This window comes from Somniosus microcephalus, chromosome 7 (assembly GCF_052327205.1).
Source record: "Somniosus microcephalus isolate GS21.2 chromosome 7, FLI_Smic_1.0, whole genome shotgun sequence".
Taxonomy (NCBI): Eukaryota; Metazoa; Chordata; class Chondrichthyes; order Squaliformes; family Somniosidae; genus Somniosus; species Somniosus microcephalus.
In genome coordinates, this window is record NC_140993.1 from 140,516,236 (window position 1) to 140,536,380 (window position 20,145).

The 20,145-nt window shown below is 42.3% G+C and overlaps 1 protein-coding gene across 2 annotated transcripts in view; it reads left to right on the forward strand.

Annotated features, from left to right (window-relative positions):
- The window catches only part of ca8 (carbonic anhydrase 8 (inactive)), a 65,993-nt gene that overhangs the window by 36,067 nt on the left and 9,781 nt on the right, over positions 1 to 20,145 (forward strand). The window contains exon 8 of one of the 2 annotated variants that reach the window (XM_085993013.1): positions 4,015 to 4,181. In XM_085993013.1, coding sequence (XP_085849139.1) covers positions 4,015 to 4,149 — 135 coding nt within the window. In that variant the 3' untranslated portion in view covers positions 4,150 to 4,181. Of the gene's footprint in view, positions 1 to 4,014; positions 4,315 to 20,145 lie in introns of those variants that run through there. The other variant, XM_085993012.1, reaches the window with a different exon arrangement.

The following is a 20,145-nucleotide window of genomic DNA, read 5'->3' on the forward strand; positions in this document are numbered from 1 at the left end:
TAAATCTGTGTCCTCCGGTTCTCGACCCTTCCGCCAATGGGAACAGTTTCTCTATATCTACTCTATCCACTCATGATTTTGAGCACCTCTGTCAAATCTCCTCTAAACCTTCTCTGCTCTAAGGAGAACAACCCCAGCATCTCCAGTCTATCCACGTAACTGAAGTCCTTCATCCCTGGAACCATTCTTGTAAATCTTTTCTGCACCTTCTCTAAGGCCTTGACATCCTTTCTAAAGTGTGGTTCCCAGAATTGGACACAATACTCCAGTTGAGGTTGGACCAGTGTTTTATAAAGGTTCATCATAACTTCCTTGCTTTTGTACTCTATGCCTCTATTTATAAAGCCCAGGATCCCGTATGCTTTTTTAACTGCTTTCTCAACCTGCCCTCCCACCTTCGACGATTTGTGCACATATACCCCCAGGTCTCTCTGTTCATGCACCCCCTTTAGAATTGTACCCTTTAGTTTATATTGCCTCTCCTCATTCTTCCTACCAAAATGTATCACTTTGCACTTTTCTGCATTAAATTTCATCTAAATGTCATTATTTGCAGTGCACAGAAATGTTAGAATTGCCAATGTTAACATTTTGTGAACTGGTGTGTGAATAAACAATTGGACCCCAAGGGTTGCCAAGTAACCAGGAACATTTGGATACAAGACTTCACTCCAGTTCCGCCAGATAAGCATGACAACAATTTTTTTCCCTTTACCTGTCGGTGGAAACGAACCCTTCCCAGCTGACAAAGGGGCCTTGTTCTTCTATAGATTTAATTAGTTAACTCCTGTCTTAAAGTAATGCTACAACAACAACTTGCATTTATATAGTGCCTTTAACATAGAAAAATGTCCTAAGGTGCTTCACAGAATCGTAATCACACAAAAATGGATGTCAAGCCAAAGAAGGAGATATTGGGAGACATTTTAAGGATGGTCTTAAAGGAGGAGAGGGAGGTGGAGAGCTGGAGAGAGAATTCTGGAGCGTGGCTAGCAGGACTTTGGTGTAGAAAATTTTCACCATTCATTTTTTTTGAGCTGTGGCTTCAGCCAACAGTTGATGAACTCCAATCCTTAGTTCTGGATGTCCACTGTCTTATGTGGCATAGACAGGATAGTCCTGTGTCCATTCTGATGCCAGAATTTTATCCAACCCATGAGGTAATTGTTCCTCCTCTCATGTAGGTCTGGCAAGGAAAAGCTACTCCCCTAATGTGGACATTGGGATCCTTGGCATTGATGCGAAAGTTTCACAGTTTCTGTACTATGGAATTCTCCATTCTTCGTAGCAATTTCCAAATTAGTGAGAAATATAGCCCTCTATGACCAGCAGAACAGTAGCCTTCTCTTGGAGTAAATTGTCCCATTTAGTTTTGAAGGGTAACTGCATAGCAGACAAATTTATGGACTCTAAGGCCTCGATTTTTTCATTGGAGGCGGGTTGGGTGTGTGTCAGGTGGTTTCTGGCTTCCAGTCCCGCCTCCAACTGCATCCAGCCCACAGATGTGATTTTACGTTGATTGACCTTGTTAAGCCCGTCTTGCGGGCTTGCCGGCCAATTAGGAAGAAGCCAGTCAGATTACTTCATTTGATGACGTGTCATCTGCCGGTTTTCTTTTTTTTTGACAGTTGATTTCTTATTGTTTCACAGCATTGAGGTGCTGCAAACACTGACAATCACTGCACAAAGATGAGCTCTTGCACCCAGGCTCTCCAGTCATTCCCTCCATCGGCTGGAATCGATGGCAGCTGCAGGTGAGGTGACAGAAGCGATCTGTCACTGGTGAGAGGGGTTCTCCCAATGAGGTGGCACTGGACATGGATTTCAAAACTTGTTACCTAAAGAAATGTATAAATGCATTAAAAATGAATTTCCCAACATTTTCTTACTTCTGAGACTCACCAGTGCACCATTGGATCCTTCACACCACTTCTGCAGCTGTCATCAATCCAGAAACATTACAGCAGACTCAACACGCCACACTTACCTGGCGTGGTGCCCGGATGTCGGGAAACCCGAGGTAGAAGCGGCAAAATTAAAAAATAGCCTGTCAACTAATATCAACTACCTTTTAACAGGCAGGTAATTGGCATTAATTCTCATCCCGCCGCTAGGTGTTGGGTCCATGCACAAATCGGGGACCTGACACTTGGGAAAATTGTTTGGAGGCGGGTTGACGGCGGGATCAGAACCCACCGTCAATCAAAGCGATTTTAACCTTTGACTCGCCTCCAAACCCGCCCTCTCTGCCAATAAAATTGCGGCCAAAGACTCTTCAATAACCATGGCAGCTTTGATATACTGCCACAAATGATGCACAGTTTAGCAGGGCAAACTTCACTTCATTCTTCAGAACTCATCAATTAGGTCATTCTGCTTCCTAGCAATCTGTATTGTGGTATATGTTGCTAACGATGTGGAATATAAGCATTGAAGCTGGGTCAAAATCTTGGAACTCTCTGCCTAATAGCATTGTGGGAGAACCTTCACCACACAGACTGCAGCGGTTCAAGATGAAGGCTCACCACCACCTTCTCAAGGGCAACTGGGGATGGGCAATAAATTGGAGCCTTGCCAGCGATGTCCACATCCCAAGAATGAATTAATAAAAAAAAGTAATGCAATTGCTCAACTTTAGGTATATTCTTCAGTTAAAATAAACTGCTCATACTAAACTTCCCTCCCAGCATCCATCTAGACTGGTAATTATCTATTTACTTGCAAGGTGCTAAATTAATGGTGCATTTCAATACTCAATTTAATGATATTCTTTAACTTTTGTTTAGAAATCTGAAATTAAAAGGGACAATGCTGAATTACATAGCACCTCAGCTAACATCTGAAAGACTGCTGGAAGAACCTGAAATCTTAGCCTATATTTCTTTTTCAGATTTTGAATGACCTGTGTATTTTCTTTAGTTTTTATTCGCCCTTCAGCAATGAAGTATCAGATCCTTTGAGGTGCTTTGCTTATCTCAAAAGACCCCCGCCAGTTGACGGGAACTTGATGTGACTAAATGGAGCTTCTTTACATAGTGTAGAAATGGGAGAATCATATACTTCTGCACTAAAAGTTTTTAAAAAGGTCATCGTGTCCCTAATCATCCGCCCTCTCCTAGATTCTAAAATCTAGTGCAAGTAATGTGAGTAATTAGCTTTGTTGTTTCTGCTAATGAGATTCTATGAACTATAATAATTGGTGATGCGATTAAGAGGCAGTTCCTTGCTTTAAAAATGAGTAAATGGAATTAAATTGAATACTTGGCACAATGAATTGCAGCTTAAAACACTGTCAAGTACAGTTAGAAACCATGTTTGCACTTGTGATTTCTCTTTACAGTGAGCCTTTATTATTTATTACTCAGAAGTGAATATCTGGCTGAGCGCTCAATGTAGGAATTACATTTAAAAAAAGTCAATATATGGATAAGTTTTGCATATTGTTGTAACTTGGCAACAAATTGTATAATAAAGTACTTGCCTAATTTTTGGTACAATAATCTTGAGGTTTGCCTTTTGAAGCATTTTAAATTTAGAGGTGCAGGCACATGTTTGCATACTCTTGTCTTTTCTATCTTTGTGGATAATGCAATCTTTAGAGGCTTTATTTTCTTTTTTTAATAGTTGATTCAAAATTGATCATTAACCTTCAGCTTATACTGCATAAATGTCGCCCCATTTTACTGTTCATTAATATTTAATAAATGTGTTCTTTAGTGTAAGAAAGGAGATTGAAGTGTAGCACAAGGCATTAAAATAGCTCAGCAATTGTTTGGGTGTATTGAATCAATGCCAAAGTAGTTATGATGCAAGAGTAGTTTTTTGACGAAGATTACACTGATTGTATTTACACATCTGAACAAATTAAATTGCTGTAGTAAATCATTCCCCTTATAATACACTGAGATTGAAATATATTTGTGATATATAGATATAGCACTTGCATAAAATAATCTCGTCAGTTATAAAATGGTGCTTTATAAAATTGCATACTGATATCATTTTTCATCCTAGATAGAAGAGTTTAGAAGGGTACGGTCCCACATAAAAGGAGCAGAACTACCTGAAGGATGTGATGGGATTTTAGGAGACAATTTTAGGCCAACTCAGCCTCTCAGTGATCGAATCATCAGAGCTGCATTCCAATAAGAAACAGTAATAATGAATAGAATCAATTTCAGGTAATCATAAAACAAAATGTTTCTATCTGCTCTACAAACATACTTTAATAATAAAATGTGTGATCATAAAGATATGTCAAGAGTCTAATGTCAAGCTGCCGTGCTCTCGGTTTATTAAAATTTTTGAAAACCCTTTCACTTCTAGACATGTTTGATGTATACACAGATGTGATTGTCTTTAACTTGAGCAGCAGTACATTTTATTTGTTGTTGCAATCCATTTTTCTTTTACTAAAATGGTATGAATAAATTGAAATTAAGGAAAATGTCGTCATCTTTGTTGAACGCTCGAGCAGGGGTACCTCTTTTGTAACATTAATGTCCCTTTTATACAAAGTTTTTCATGTTAAATTTATGCCCATGGCAATATAAATTCTGCAGGAACATTTTATATAGAGCAGGTAAATTTCATACTGGTTTTATTACTTTGCCTGCACCTCCTAAATAGGTAGTTCAGTCCTGAGGGAATGTTATCCAATTTTAGAAAGCAGGACATTAATATTTTTTATTTTAATGGTAATGAATCGAAATACCAATTACTTTAGTTTTCTACTGGGAGAGTTTGCTCCTGTAGAATTTTGTTAACTTTATGATGCCAACTGACAGCAACATGGTTAATCAGGACGCAACTGCAATAATGTTGATTTTACAGATGAAAAGAAAAAGAACTGTAATCGTCAGAAATCTGAAAGATTAGCGTATAAATCTTTATCATGAGAATCAAAATATTTATGCTTTTATGTGTAAGTAACCTCCGGGTATTTAAACTAGTAAGTACATTGTCTGCTTGTGTATTTTGTATTGAAATTTAATTTTAAATTAGTCACTCCACTTCAAAGTAATCCATTGTACACATAGCACTTTGTAATGTTTTGGGGAAACTTGCACTTTTATGTTTTAATTCATTCTTAGGATATGGGCATTGCTAGCTAGAAGGAACAATGATATATGTCTAAGTCAGGATGGTGTGTGACTTGGAGGGAACTTGGAGATGATGGTGTTCCTATGCACCTGCTGCCCTTGTCCTTCCAGGTGTTGGAGGTTGTGGGTTCTTTATATTTCTTGGTTTGTTCTGGACTTTCCTGTATTTGTAATGTATTTAAACATTCCAAACCTTTTGATTTTTGATTTCCCATGAGGAAGAATGAAATATAGAGCTGAGCAGTGATTTGGAGCTTTTAATTTGTTTACATGCCACCAGCAAGCTGCAGGCAACAAGTGGGCAACCTACTGCAGCTCGCCAGTTGTGGGAGGGTGGGAAATAGTAAAATTCTTAAACACAGTGGATGAACAGGGAGATCTAGGGGTGGAGATACACAAGGGCTGACTTTTTCAGCACACACCTTCTGTGCTGTACTATTCTATGACTCTATTACATGCATCTAGAGAGCAGGCTGGCTCCCACACTGAGCCAGCTGATAGTTGGAGTCTTTGGGGGGATCGGCGGTCATGGATGGGCTTGCAGTGAGGGGGGGGGGGGGGGGCAGGCATGGATGGGCTGGCAGTGAGCTCGAGTTTTTTGTGTCTTCCTCCTTCTGGCCCCATCAAACCATAAATTTACACATTGTTTGAGCAGCCTCCGCTCCAGTTTAAGGATCCCGATGTATGGCATAGGACCCTGATTTGCCTCCCGCCTGAAACAGACAGGAGCTCTAGCCACCCATCTCCGGACCCTACCCAAGATGGTAGTGGCTGGAGCCCCAGCATAAATGGGGAGTAAGTGACGCAACGCCATTTTTGGGCCGCTACTGCTCCATTTATCCCGGTTGGAGCGAATTAAAGTTAAAGGTGGGAGCGCAGGTAGAAAAGGCCATAAAAAGGAAAATGGGACTCTGGAATTTATAAATAGAAACATAGAAGATAGGAGCAGGAGTAGGCCATTCGGCCCCTCGAGCCTGCTCCACCATTTAATGAGATCATGGCTGATCATCCAAATTCAATACCCTGTCCCTGCTTTCTCCCCATATCCCTTGATCCCTTTAGCCTTAAGAAATATATCTAACTCCTTCTTGAATATATTTAATGAATTGGCCTCAACTGCCTTCTGTGGTAGAGAATTCCACAGGTTCATCACTCTCTGGGTGAAGAAATTCCTCTTCATCTCTGTCCTAAATGGCTTACCCCTTATCCTTAGACTGTGACCCCTGGTTCTGGACTCCCCTGCCATCAGGAACATCCTTCCTGCATCTAGTCTGTCTAGTCCTGTTAGAATTTTATAAGTTTCAATGAGATCCCCTCACATTCTTCTAAACTCTGGCGAATATAAGCCTAATCGACCCAATCTCTCTCCATATGTCATTCCTGCCATCCCAGGTATAAGTCTGGTGAATCTTCGCTGCACTCCCTCCATGGGAAGAACCTCCTTCCTCAGATAAGGTGACCAAAACTGCACACAATACTCAAGGTGTGGTCTCACCAAGGCCCTGTACAACTGCAGCAAGACATCCTTGCTCCTGTACTCGAATCCTCTCGCTATGAAGGCCAGCATACCATTTGCCTCCTTAACCGCCTGCTGCACCTGCATGCTTACCGTAGCGACTGGTGCACAAGGACACCCAGGTCTCATTGCACTTCCCCTTCTCCCATGCTTTTGCCACCAAAGTGGATAACCTCACATTTATCCACATTATACTGCATCTGCCCAATCACCTAACCTGTCCAAATCATACTGGAGTTTCTCTGCATCCTCCTCACAGCACACACGCCCACCCAGCTTTGTGTCGTCTGCAAACTTGGAGATATTACATCTAGTTCCCTGATCTAGATCATTAATATATATTGTGAATAGCTGGGGTCCTAGCACCGACAAGTCACTGCCTGCCAGTCGGAAAAAGACCCGTTTATTCCAACTCTTTGCTTTCTGTCTGCCAACCAGTTCTCTATCCAAGTCAGTACCTTGCCCCCAATCCCATGTGCTTTAACTTTGCACGCTAATCTCTTATGTGGGACCTTATCGAAAGCCTTCTGAAAGTCCAAATACACTACATCCACTGGTTCTCCCTTATCTATTCTACCAGTTACATCCTCAAAAATTTCCAGTAGATTAGTCAAGCATGATGTACCTTTTGTAAATCCACATTGACTTTGTCCGATCCTGTCACTGTTTTCCAAGTGCTCTGCTATTACATCTTTTATAATGGACTCTAGCATTTTTCCCATTACTGATGTCAGGCTTCCCGGTCTAAAATTCCCCGTTTTCTCTCTCCCACCTTTTTTAAATGGTGGGGTTACATTAGCTACCCTCCAATCCATGGGAACTATGCCAGAGTCTATAGAATTTTGAAGATGACCAGCAATGCATCTACTATTTCTAGGGCCACTTCCTTAAGTACCCTAGGATGTAGATTATCAGGCCCTGGGATTTATCGGCCTTCAATCCCGTGAATTTCTCTAACACCATTTCCCTACAAATACTGATTTCATTCAGTTCCTCCCTCTCATTAGACCCTATGTTCCCTGACATCTCTGGGAGGTTATTTGTGTTCTCCTTTGTGAAGATAGAACCAAAGTATGTATTTAATTGGTCAGCCATTTTGTTGTTCCCCATTATAAATTTCCCTGATTCTGACTGCAAGGGACCTACGCTTGACTTCACCAATCTTTTTCTCTTCACACATCTATAGAAGCTTTTACAGTCAGTTTTTATGATCCCTGCAAGCATACACTCATACTCCATTTTCCCCCTCTTAATTAATCCTTTTGTCCTCCTTTGCTGAATCCTAAACTGCTCCCAATCCTCAGGTTTGCTGCTTTTTCTGGCCAATTTATATGTCCTCGTCTTGGATCTTATGCTATCCCTAATTTCCCGTGTTATCCCCCGTTGAGCCACCTTTTTTGTTTTATTTTTATGCCAGACAGGGATGAACAAATTCTGTAGTTCAGCCATGCGATCTTTAAATGTTTGCCGTTGCCTATCCACCGTCAACACTAAGTAACGTTCCCCAATCCATCCTAACCAACTCGCGCCTCGTACCATCGTAGTTTCCTTTATTTAAATTCAGGACCCTAGTCTCTGAGTCAACTACTTCACACTCCATCTTAATGAAGAATTCTATCATATTATGATCGCCCCCCCCGCCCCCCCCCCCCCCAACCAAGGGGCCTCGCACAACAAGATTGCTAATTAATCCTTTCTCATTACATAATACCCAGTGTAAGATGGCCTGTTCGCTAGTTGGTCCCTCGACATATTGGTCCAGGAAACCATCCTGTATACACTCTAGGAATTCCTCCTCCACACTATTGTTATTAATTTGGTTAGCCCAATCTATATGTAGATTGAAGTCACCTATGATAACTGCTGTGCCCTTATCGCACGCGTCTCTAATTTCCCGTTTAATGCCATCCCTAACCTCAGCATTACTGTTTGGGGGTCTGTATACAACTCCCACTAACGTTTTCTGCCCCATGGTACTTTTCAGCTCTACCCATACAGATTCCACATCAGAGCTAATATCCTTCCTTACTATTGTGTTAATCTCCTCTTTAACCAGCAATGCTACCCCACCTCCTTTCTCTTTTTGCCTGTCCTTCCTGATTATTGAATACCCCTGGATGTTGATTTCCCAGCCTTGTTCACCCTGGGGCCATGTCTCCGTAATCCCAATTATATCATATCCGTTTACATCCATTTGCGCAGCTAATTCATCCACCTTATTACGAATGCTCCTCGCATTAAGGCACAAAGCCTTCAGACTTGTTTTTTTAACACTTAGTCCTTTTAGAATTATTATTTACTGTGGCCCTGTTTGATTTACACCCTTGAGTTCTCTGACTGCCATTTGCGTTTCTCCTTCCTGTCTTTTGCTTCTATCCTTGCTTCCCTTTCCTCTGTCTCCCTGCAGAGGTTCCCAACCCCCTGCCATTTTAGTTTAAACCCTTCCCAACAGCACTAGCAAACGCATATTAGGGTATTAACTAAAAGAAAGTGATGTTGAATTAGTACATGATACTGATTAGGCCACTATTGGGAGTATTATATACAGTTCTGAGCACCCATTATAGGAAGGGTATTAGAGCAATGAAAAGGCATACTGCGAAAACAACTAACATTTTATTAGGAATCAGTAGCTATAGCTATGAAGAAAGGCATGGAAAAATTGGAGCATTATTCATTGGAACAGAGAAGATTAACAGGGCCTTAACATTTTCAAAATTCAAAAGAATTTAAATGGGTGAAGAGTGAAACGTTGTTGCCACTGGCTGGTGAATCAGCAACAAGGGGCTATAGATTCAGAATTATCATTAGAAACATGAAAGGAGGATATTGGGGAAAAAATATTTCACACAGATAATTATTGGAGCATGGACTGCTTTACGACAAGTGTCGATTGAGGTGGCGGCTATAATGTCATTTAAAAGGAAATTTGATAAGTATTTGAAAAGGAAGAATTTAAAGGATATAGGAAATATAGGGCATGGAAAAAGATAGAATGGATAACTGCAGTTGAAGAGTTAGCACTGGCATGGGCATATCGTGTTGTAATTTCTATGATAAGATGGCAGTAGAAGTCTCGGTTCATATGTTTGTTTGTTTCTCTTTTTGTACGTGCGTATGCAGATGTGTACTTGGGTCCACAACAGGATGACCTATATAAGAGTTAATCTAAACATTGTATTTAAAACAGAATTTTCATTTGTCCATGTCCCTCTGAAACATAAAATGAAAGTTACATTTGAAGATCATGAACCCGTTCTTTTTTACAAAAGGAATAAGCGTACGTAAATAACCTAGGAACTCTGATATTGCCCCACTTTTAGACAAACTACAGTAATCCCAATTCTATTCTCCAGATGTATTACAAATCAGCAAAAGAGTATATTTCTAAGATTATTCTAAAAGTATATATTTTTTGCAACATTTCTGTGGAAGCATATACACAAACCAGAACTTTTCAGAAATGTACCCCAGCTGCAGTTTTTTTATGGGACATCAGTATGACTATTAATTTGGAAGTGTTTGAAATCAGTATCTATATGCTGTTACTTAAAAGTTTCATATCTGCAAAATGTCATCCACCATTGCAAGGAATTGCAGTTATGATGAATTACTGACAGAGCTCAGCATTTACATACATTTTGGTCAAACACAATTTTAGGACAATAGTAGAGATTTAAAAAAAGAAAAACTACAAAAATCTGAAATCGAGAGAAAATGCTGGAATATACAGGGGATCTATCAACATCTGAAAAGAGACAAACATTTTATTTTTCCAGGCACAGACAGCCCTACTGTAATTTCTAGCATTTTCTATTTTAATTCAGACCAAATATGATTAATCACAAATGAAACTGCTCTGAATGGAGAGCTTTTAAATGTATTCTCTGAATGTGGGTAATGCTGACAAAACCACGTTTAGTGCCAACCCCTAGTTGCTCTTGTCCCTTTTTTCTTATCTTTAGGTTACTATTATTTCCACCCAGACCTTCTTTCCCCATTTAAAACAGTTTTTTTTAAAAAGGGGTGAGGGGCGGGGCGGGCAGGAAGGAGGAGGAAGAGGATCCGAGTGGAAATAGTAGACAAGAAAAAGTGATAGCAGCAAAGGTCAGAATACAAAAAGTCATAAAAATAACACATACTCTCGGAACATAAAATGTTGTAGGAAGTAATAATAAAATACCCGTTAAAAATAAAACCGGAGTGATGAAAACTAAAAACATTAAATTTCCTGTATAGCAATGTCAAAGTGAGAGGAAAAACACCAACAGGGCACGTGGGCAGGGTGGGGATAGTTACCCAAATAAAAGTTTGTTCACGAATGCACGTAGCATATGAAGTACAACAAATTAGTTAGAAACACAAATTCAGCTTAAAGTATATGATGATGTAGTCATTAGAGACCTGGGGAGGGGTGGGTGTGGGGGGCAGGACAGGAGGGCAAGCATTGCTAATTGGAGCTCAGACTCCTCGACCCAAGCAGGGCAATGGTACATAGAGAATGGGTGGTGCCGAGTGGGTGGGTGGCCTGAGTCCTGAAGCCCTATTATGGCAAGAAAGCATGCAGGAAATTAAGAGGCTCAAGGATCATGGAGTGGTGGCAGCATAAATATATTTAATAAATTAAAATCAAGCTTGACTTGTGGCAGTAAGAAATAAAAGTAAAAAAAAAAATTTACTTGCAGAGGAGTTAAATAAATATAAATAAAACTTATCTGCAGTGCCACCTACATGAATGGACCTGCGAGTCAGAGCTTGGAGGTACAGCAGCTCCACCTAGTGTTGGGACAAATGAAAGGCAAGTACAATAGTCAGCACAGACACCTTTTTATAGTTAAAATAACTCCATTGTGGCACCTAGGTGTGCGAGGACTCTGATCTCCACCAGCTGTTTTCAGTCTCCTACCCCTGTTTGGACCTTGAGCTGCCATGAGCCCTCACTAAACGTTGACCGCATTTTGTTCAACCCCATCACCTTCCCTGGATCGACCCTCGGTCTGGATATCAGCGGTCTGGATAAAAGCCTGCTGTATGACTCAGACATGGACCATGTACAGCAGGCACCTCAAAGCACTGGAGAGGTACCACCAACGCTGCCTCCGCAAGATCCTGGAAATCCATTGGCAGGATAGGCGCACCAACGTCCGTGTTCTTGCTCAGGCCAACATCCCCAGCATCGAAGTTCTGACCACGCTCAATCAGCTCCGATAGACGGGTCACATTGTCCACATGCCCGATACGAGACTCCCAAAACAAGCGCAGTACTCGGAGCTCCGGCACGGCGCGAGAGCCCTAGGTGGGCAGAGGAAACGCTTCAAGGACACCCTCAAAGCCTCCTTGAAAAAGTGTAACATCCCCACCGACACCTGGGAATCCCTGGCCCAAGACCGCACAAAGTGGAGGAGAAGCATCCGGGAAGGCGCCGAACACCTAGAGTCTCTTCGCCGGGAGCACGCGGAAGCCGAGCGCAGGCAGTGCAAGGAGTGCACATCAACCCAAGCACCCCACCCACTCGCCCTTCAACCTCCGTCTGCCCCACCTGTGACAGAGACTGTAGGTCCCGCATTGGACTCATCAGTCACCTGAGAACTCACTTTTAATGTGGAAGCAAGTCATCCTCGGTTCCGAGGGACTGCCTAAGAAGAAGGATAAAAGCCAGCTTTTGTCCAGGAATGGCTTTATGTTTAAGTGCTATAAAAATTTGATCGTTTCCCCTCTCCCACATCCCACCACCTGCCCTTGTTTTCCTCCTTGCCTTCACTCATTTCCCAACCCTAAACTGAGAAACTGGTTCTTTAAGAGCAATTGCTGTGCTTTACAGTATATTTACTGACTCTACAACTATAGAGTGCATTAAGTATAAGAACCAGGAAACCAGAGAATATATGACTTCGGAACCAGTGGGAACCCAGCAGTGGTGAGATTATTGAGAGGCCCCATTAAAAATGGCTTGCTTTGTAAAAAAAAAAAAAAAAATTAAAATAAATCTCACCTAAGGCTGGAAGATGGTCTCCACATTCCCACCTACACAGAAAATAGATGTGGAAGTCCTCAACTTGCTTTTATAAATTTCAGTTTACTGAGGGGGAAAAGAACTGGCTGGCAAAATTGTTTTCAGCTTTGAATAGAGTTGGGAGACAGATGTAGGAGCAGTAAGGAGGCACTTTGACACATGGGAAGAATAGGCCAAGTTGGTATTTTAAAATGTTTGTAAAAGAGACTGAAAACTAATTTATAGTCTGAGCAAGAGGTGTGATATTTAGGAGTGACATGGGCATGAGTGAAATCAGGAGACCACCTAGACACATTGTGCCATAGCACCACCATTGGTGGAAAGCCTGCAACTACAGTGGCTTGGATTTTGGGTGGAGAATAACGGTGAGGCTATCAGCGCTCACCATTATTGTGGAGAAAACAGAACAGCAATTTCCAGCGGCCGCACATGTGCATTTAAACACGTAAATTCGGAAGTTGCTTCTCCACAGGGAGCGCTGTAATGGTCCTCGCCGATCGACTCGGCACTGAAATCAATGCAATGCCGTGAACTTTGGGTATTTGCCCATTATTCCCCACTGAAGATGCCAGAAAAAGTTAGGGCTGGTGCATTCAGAGTAAGTGAATTTTTAACGCCGTGATAATTGATAATTACTGCCAAAAAACCTCTCTGGCCCTGAAAATGTAATTTTACAAGTGTGGAGTCTCATTCCTTCAGTAGTTGATTAGTGTTGGAGTTTTTTTTTTACTTTTTCTGTCTGTCTCTCTTATCTCTCTCTTTCTCAATCCCATCTGTCTTTCCCAATCTTTACTCGACTTTCTGTACATGATTTAAATCTAATTTTACTTCATAGTTTAGACTCTGCGGGGGCGATTTTGCCAGCACTATGGAGGCGGGACTGCCGGGAAAATAGCAGAATTTGGGGGCGGGTGCCCAACCCGCCCCCAACCTGCCTCCATGCCATCTTCTTAGGAGGTGGGTAGCCGTCACGCGCCAGGTCCCGTCTCCTTGGAGGTGGGAAGGGATTAAAGCCTATTAACTGCCTGTTAATAGGCTTTAAACAGGCAGAAAATAGGATTATCCCCTTTTTGCCCTCAAGTGCGGGCTTCCCGAAGGCTCCGAAACCCGCTAGGTCAGCAAGGCGAGTACCAGGCCTGCGGGGATCGGGGGGGGGGGGGGGGTGGTGCGCAAAAGTGTGGTGTGAAGGTAATTGATGGGTGCAAGAATGGAGAGGTGAGTATCTGAGGTAAGTGCAAAGTGTTATTAAAAGTGTACTTACCTTTGTTTCTTGCTGCAGGCTTCATTTGGTGTGTATGCGGAGAGTCTCGGACCTCTGTGTTGGAGATGAGAGATGGCCGTTGCATTCTCCGATGCAACAAGCTCATTTCTATAAAAGAAAGAAGTTTGAGGAGGTCTTGAATTCAAGACCGCCTCAAACTACAGAGAATGTCACTGTTTGATAGCTTCACAGATTTTTAACGTTCTCTGCAATCGGCTTTCCCTTAATTGGCCTGCTAATCACGCTGGGCGGGCTTAACAATGTAAATCAAGGGAAAATAGCGTGGGTTGGCCACAAATCGATGGAGGCGGGACATCGACTCGCCAAGCAGCAGTCCCACCTCCAACGCGCCCCCCATTGGCAAAATCACCCCGTGTGTCTTTGAGGATTCTTCAATCTGGTTGGTTGAAGAGCTTCACTGTTTCCTGTCCAGCTCACAGACGCCAAAGAAGCTCTGTAGAGGGTGCCACACTGGATTTGAACAAGTCTGCACTCAAAATCCCACAAAAACATTGTGGGAAGCTGTCAGCGAGGTGAAAGGCAAGTGCCGGGCCTTTGCTGCTGATTGCAAAATCTGGACCAGCTTGACTGGCAGATGGGGCTTTTATATTGCTATGGATGTTTATATAGGGATTCCCAATATAACTGTTTACTTAGAATCTCCGATTTTAACTCTGGGCCAGTGAGTCGTGTGGGCAGAGGCGGATGGTAAAGATTTTAACTGCTGGTTATCATCTGCATAGGTGCCATTAACCTCCTACCTGAACTCATTGGGTGGGAGTGAGATATCAAGCAGCAGGAGGTGGCTGCCAGGGACCCAAAGGAATGGCCCCTGACGCTCTGGTAAATGGTTGGAGGGGATTTTAGAAAGCTTTGGAGGGAGGGAAGCCTAGGCCAGGGAGCCCTAGGTTTCCTTGTGGTTCCCAGAGGTGCACTACTGCTACTCCTGGTCGCACAAGGAGTTTTATTTTAAGTTACCATTTTGGGCTCCTCATGTTGCCAGGTGCGCCTAGTGGGGAAACAACAACTGGCTTCCCTGCGCAGGCCTCCGTTTAAAGTCCTAGCTGCATATTTAATAAAGTAACCTGCTCCCTGTGCTTCCAGACACTGACATCTCCCCTAGTTCTACCAGATCTGGAGACCTTGCCCAGTGTAGCTGTACTGCTATGATCCCCCAGTGTTGCTAGATCTTGCCGCCTCCGCCCCCCCTCCCCCTTATCCCTATTATGCTATCCTAAGGGTCATCTCAGTAGTTCACACATTAGAACCTTCTCCAGTGCTTCTACCTCCTGTGACTGCTGTGTTGCCCACCCCCAGCCAATATTGACTGACCCATGTACCTTCCACCAACCTGCCAAATAGCTGGACCCTCTACAGTTCAGCCATACCATGGAACCTGTTCCTCTCCCCCACTGCCAAACTCTGTAACCACCCCCCCCCCCCCCAAAACACCAATGCTTTTGTCAGACCCAGAGAATCATCCAGTAAATCAGACCCCACATTCCAGCACCCCTATCAAACTGCAGTTCCTCCTCCACAGTACTGCCATACCCTAGAACCATCCCCAAAGCTAATCAGTGCCCAACATCCTTTTCGTTGTTTTAAAAGCTCATAGTCCCCTCCACTCCAATCTGCTGCATGTTGCCTACCTTCTTCCTGTGTATCCTGGGCTTTAAAAAAGAGTAAGAGATTAAGGCCCGAAATTCGCGGGCGGATGTCTCAGACATGCAAAAAATCTACGAATTTACCAGGTGGTCCGGGAGGTTCGTAGATTCGCGCTCCTAGGCCTCTCCGGGTACCTGCGGGTAGAGGCCCATGTATCCCAGGGGTGCATGCGGTTTGTAAGTGCCCCTGGGATCACATGGGCCGGCCCAACCAATGAAAGAAGGGGAATCCCCATTCATACTTATGATGCTATATGTACAGAACGCCCATAAGTATGAATGGGGATCACTTTAAAAAAAAAAAAAAAAATACATGAACACATGAAATAAATTTTTAAATATATATTTAAAATGAATTAAAATGCCATTTAATTACATATTTTAAACAAATCTAATTTTTTGGGAAAAAAAATTTGTTTTAACGGTGCTAAAATTATTGGACAGGGTTTTTAATGTATAAATGAGTGATAACATTTTATTTTTCCAGTTTTTAAAAGTCTTACGCTGGTAAAAGCAGGCCTTTCGCAACTCTCCTCCCGCGACTCTCTGCCCACGGAGGCCCTTCTCCCGGGGATGCGGATGATCTGTCAAGAGAATTCTTCGCCTAAACCCGGAACTTGCGCTGCCCCTATGGGCGCATGTGCACCTCGTATGCACCCGTAGCGGCCGCAAATTATGGCCCATTAAATCAAATACAAAAGTAAAAGAACAATGCAATGATAATTGAGGCCACTTATTTACTGTTTTCATGCAAAAATAGACAGTCATGGAATTCAACCCACAAAGCACCAGTAAAAGATTACATTGTAATAAAAATGGAATTTTGATTTACTCTTTCACAAGTGTCAGCTGTGGCTCAGTGGGTAGCACTCTCTCACTTCTGAGTCAGAAGGTTGTGGGTTCAAGCCCCACTCCAATGACTTGAGCACATAAAGCTAGGCTGACTCCAGTGCAGTACTGAGGGAATGCTGCACTGTCAGAGGCCCCATCTGCTCTCCCAGGTGGACGTAAAAGATCCCATGGCACTATTTCGAAGAAGAGTAGAGGAGTTATCCCCGGTGTCCCGGCCAATATTTCTCCCTCAACCAACATAACAAAAAAACCCCACATTATCTGGTCATTGTCACATTGCTGTTTGTGGGAGTTCGCTGTGCTGTCGTGTTTCCCCACATTACAACAGTGACTCCACTTCAAAAGTACTTAGTTGGCTGTATAGCGCTTTGACATGTCTGGTGGTCGTGAAAGGTGCTATATAAATGCAAGTCTTTTTTTCTTTCACAGTAAGTCAGTGCCTCTGATAATACGTGGCATAACACCCCATGAGTTATAAGACATAATCAGTGTGAACAACACCATGGGAGATCTACTAATATAATAATATAAATAGATACATTTTTAATAACCTTAGAAAAATAACATTCTTGTTTGAAGTTGGTAATGTGCGAAAGACTCTAGTAACATTGTTGCATGTTTACTTTGTGTAGCCATTAGGAGAGCTTTATACATCTGCTGTGTTTGACTTCCTGTGACAGCTGGTGTGTTAATAGTAACTTTCTTTAATTTCCAAAAGTAAACAGCATCAAACTGCCCCCAGTGAGCTACATTAGAGTCAGTTCTCTCGGGAATAGTTAGTATAACTTAAACCTGTCCTTTCTCTTACATAGTGGGCAGTTTATGGAATTTAGCAAGAACATGTGAGATGAGTAAATATGGTGTTGGGTTCTATAAAATGACGTCCTCACACAGACTTGGTCTTCAGCAACAATTCCTTTGGTTTTCAATATGTTTGAGCTATTTGTTTATATTTAACATCCACTTAAAATTATAGTGGCGATTGTCCTGGGTGGGTCCTCAGGTAATCACAGTGTACCAAGATGCACTGGAGCACCTGTATTTCCTGGTTGTCCTCATTAACATGTTGGGGGTGGACATTCGGCCCTGCTGGAAGTGTTGTATTGGGCACAGGGATAGAAGGAATGGAACTACTGTTAAAGGGCAGGTACAGTTAAAGTCCCATGGGAGAGCCAGATATGAAGACAAGATTTTTATCTAGACACGAAGATGATTTGTGGTAAGTTTCTAATTTAGTTTACGTGCGCTAGAAGCTGTAATGTTGATCTTTATGTTAATTTAAAGACTTGTCTGCTCTGAATGAATTTGTGCTGCTGTGCTATGGGTGGGTTGGCAGCAGAACCCCAGTCTGGGCACTTCTGCAGTCTGCCTTGAAGGGAACTTGTAACAGGGCAGCACCAAGTAGTAGGTAGAGAGACAAGGAAATCAAGAGTAGGAATGAATAATAATGGTGCTGGTTTGATTGGGAGGCTTCTCATTACTGTAGGTGACATGGAACAGGTGTATACTCAGGGCGAGGGGGATTTTCTACTGTGCTGGGGAATTGCCTGTTAGTGGTAGAAGCAGAAAAACCAATTTGTAGTCAAAAAGCCAAATGTAAATATGTGGACAATACCAGTCTGTCCCTTAAGACACGTAGTACTAAAATAACAGCCCTAGAAGCTATAGCGCCAGATAAATAGTTTGCCCCTGAAAGGCACCTGGCACTAGAGCAGGAAATCTGAGTGCACATGTCTCTGACATTAACTTATATTGTGCCCTTCAGGCATGGTCAAGTTCAACCACCTGAAATACATGAAGTTCTGCTGCATGATATTCAGGCACAGAACAAGAACAACGGATTAATGCCCACTATTTTAATGGAAGCATCAATCAGTTTATTTTAAATGTGATAATGTCTACATTAAAGTAATGGCCAGCGGAATATCATGGGAATGCATTAACCAGCCTTCCGTTAGTATTGCCAACAGCACGTCCCAGCCTTTGTTATTGTGCAGCAGCACACCATGCAAGGATCACAGAAAACGCTGAGAATATCGATGTGGTGTCATCTTAATACTGATGGGACTAGTTGAAATGTACTGATAAAGCTGGCATTGATGAAGACCTGGTGGTAATGAAGACAGGGGAGCTGTGCACAGGCCACAGTCCCTTTGTACTAAAGAGCAAACATAGGAGACCTAAATAACTTTTATGACACTTCATGTCCAAACTGCAAGATGTAGGAGGAACTGGTCTCGCTCATTAGAAATACATCTATTCAGAAGCACATCCAGATTTTCTATCTGAAGAAGGAAGCATAGGGATAATTTGGCAGTGGTGGTAATCTAAAAGAAACATTTTAAAATGTTTTACTTTGGCACAGTAACTATGATTTTTTTACTCTTGCATTTTTAACAATCACAGCATGTATTTTGTTTGAGTTGTCCAAAGATATGTCTTCTATGTATCTACTATTCTTTACCCATATACCAGGATGTAATAGGCTGTAAATAGATGAGATGTTAAACTGATTTCATTCAGCAGTGCACGACTTGCCAAGTTTTGACCTTCCATTGGAGGTCAGTCCATTTATTTGCTTCAAGGCTGTTTCTGTGTTACAAACATAATGACTGATATCCATAGCAATAGAGCAGCACAGATTTCCAAATCACTAAATAAGTAAAATCAGAAGTTATCAGGTGCATGATTTTGTCTGCATGAATATTATTTCTCATTACCGAATTGCTTATTTCCACTAAAATCATACAATCATATGTCCTTGCCAGTGAAAATAGAAGAAAACATTAGCTAAGGACAGCACAATTTTATTAAATAACATTTATATTGAGAGTCAGATGAAACTTACTGTGGAACTGGAGCTCAAACTCAGAGAAATTTTGGGCAGAAGCATGCAACTACTGCTGCATAACGGCACAAGTGTAGCAATCAATTAGTGCTTAAATAATGGTTTTACATGTGAAATAGAAAATTTTGATTTGAAATTTATAATTTTAGTGGTAATTATAACCAGAAAATTGTGTCCAGATCTTCTTTGCAATCCTACACAATTTTCTATTTATTCTCCCATAAAAATTGCAGGGATGAGTTTAACCCTACGCGCCTGGCTGAAACCAGGTTAAAATCGTCTGGGTGACTCACCCACTGACTTCTTCAATTTTAATCCACCTGAAGCAGGTGGGGACCTTTTTTAAATTTGCAGATTGGGGTCATCAGGCTCCAACTGCACTTTTACCTATGGCCTGAGCAGGGAAGCATTCTCGCTTTCCCATCAGGCGAAGACAGCGGGAAGAGGATCTGGAACCAGAAGAGACCCAAACAGGTATTTTTTTTTTACTTGTGGAGCTAGGAGGAGCAGGAATGCTCTCTGGCCCCATGAGGAAAGTTTAGGCCTCTCCTGCCCAGGGCTACCTCCCTTCCTTCTTGAGAGACCCTCTAGAAACCTGCAAATCGTGATTTTTGCTGCCGGCTGGGGGCCTCCTGTGCCCAAAATTCTGCTCCTGCCTGCCAGCCAGTTACCACTTCCCACCCATTTCGGGATGCTGATGAAATCCAGCAATTAAAATCAGCCAGGCCTCTCGCAGCCGAGGTCAGTGGGGTGGGTTTGCTGCTTACCTCATCACCACCCGCCCCCCCCCCCCCCCCCCATTAGCCTGATTTCCGTTCCCAGTTAAAATTGGGCTTTGTATCTCTCACCAACTTTTTAGATATCCCTAGATTTTTAGTACTTTAAATTG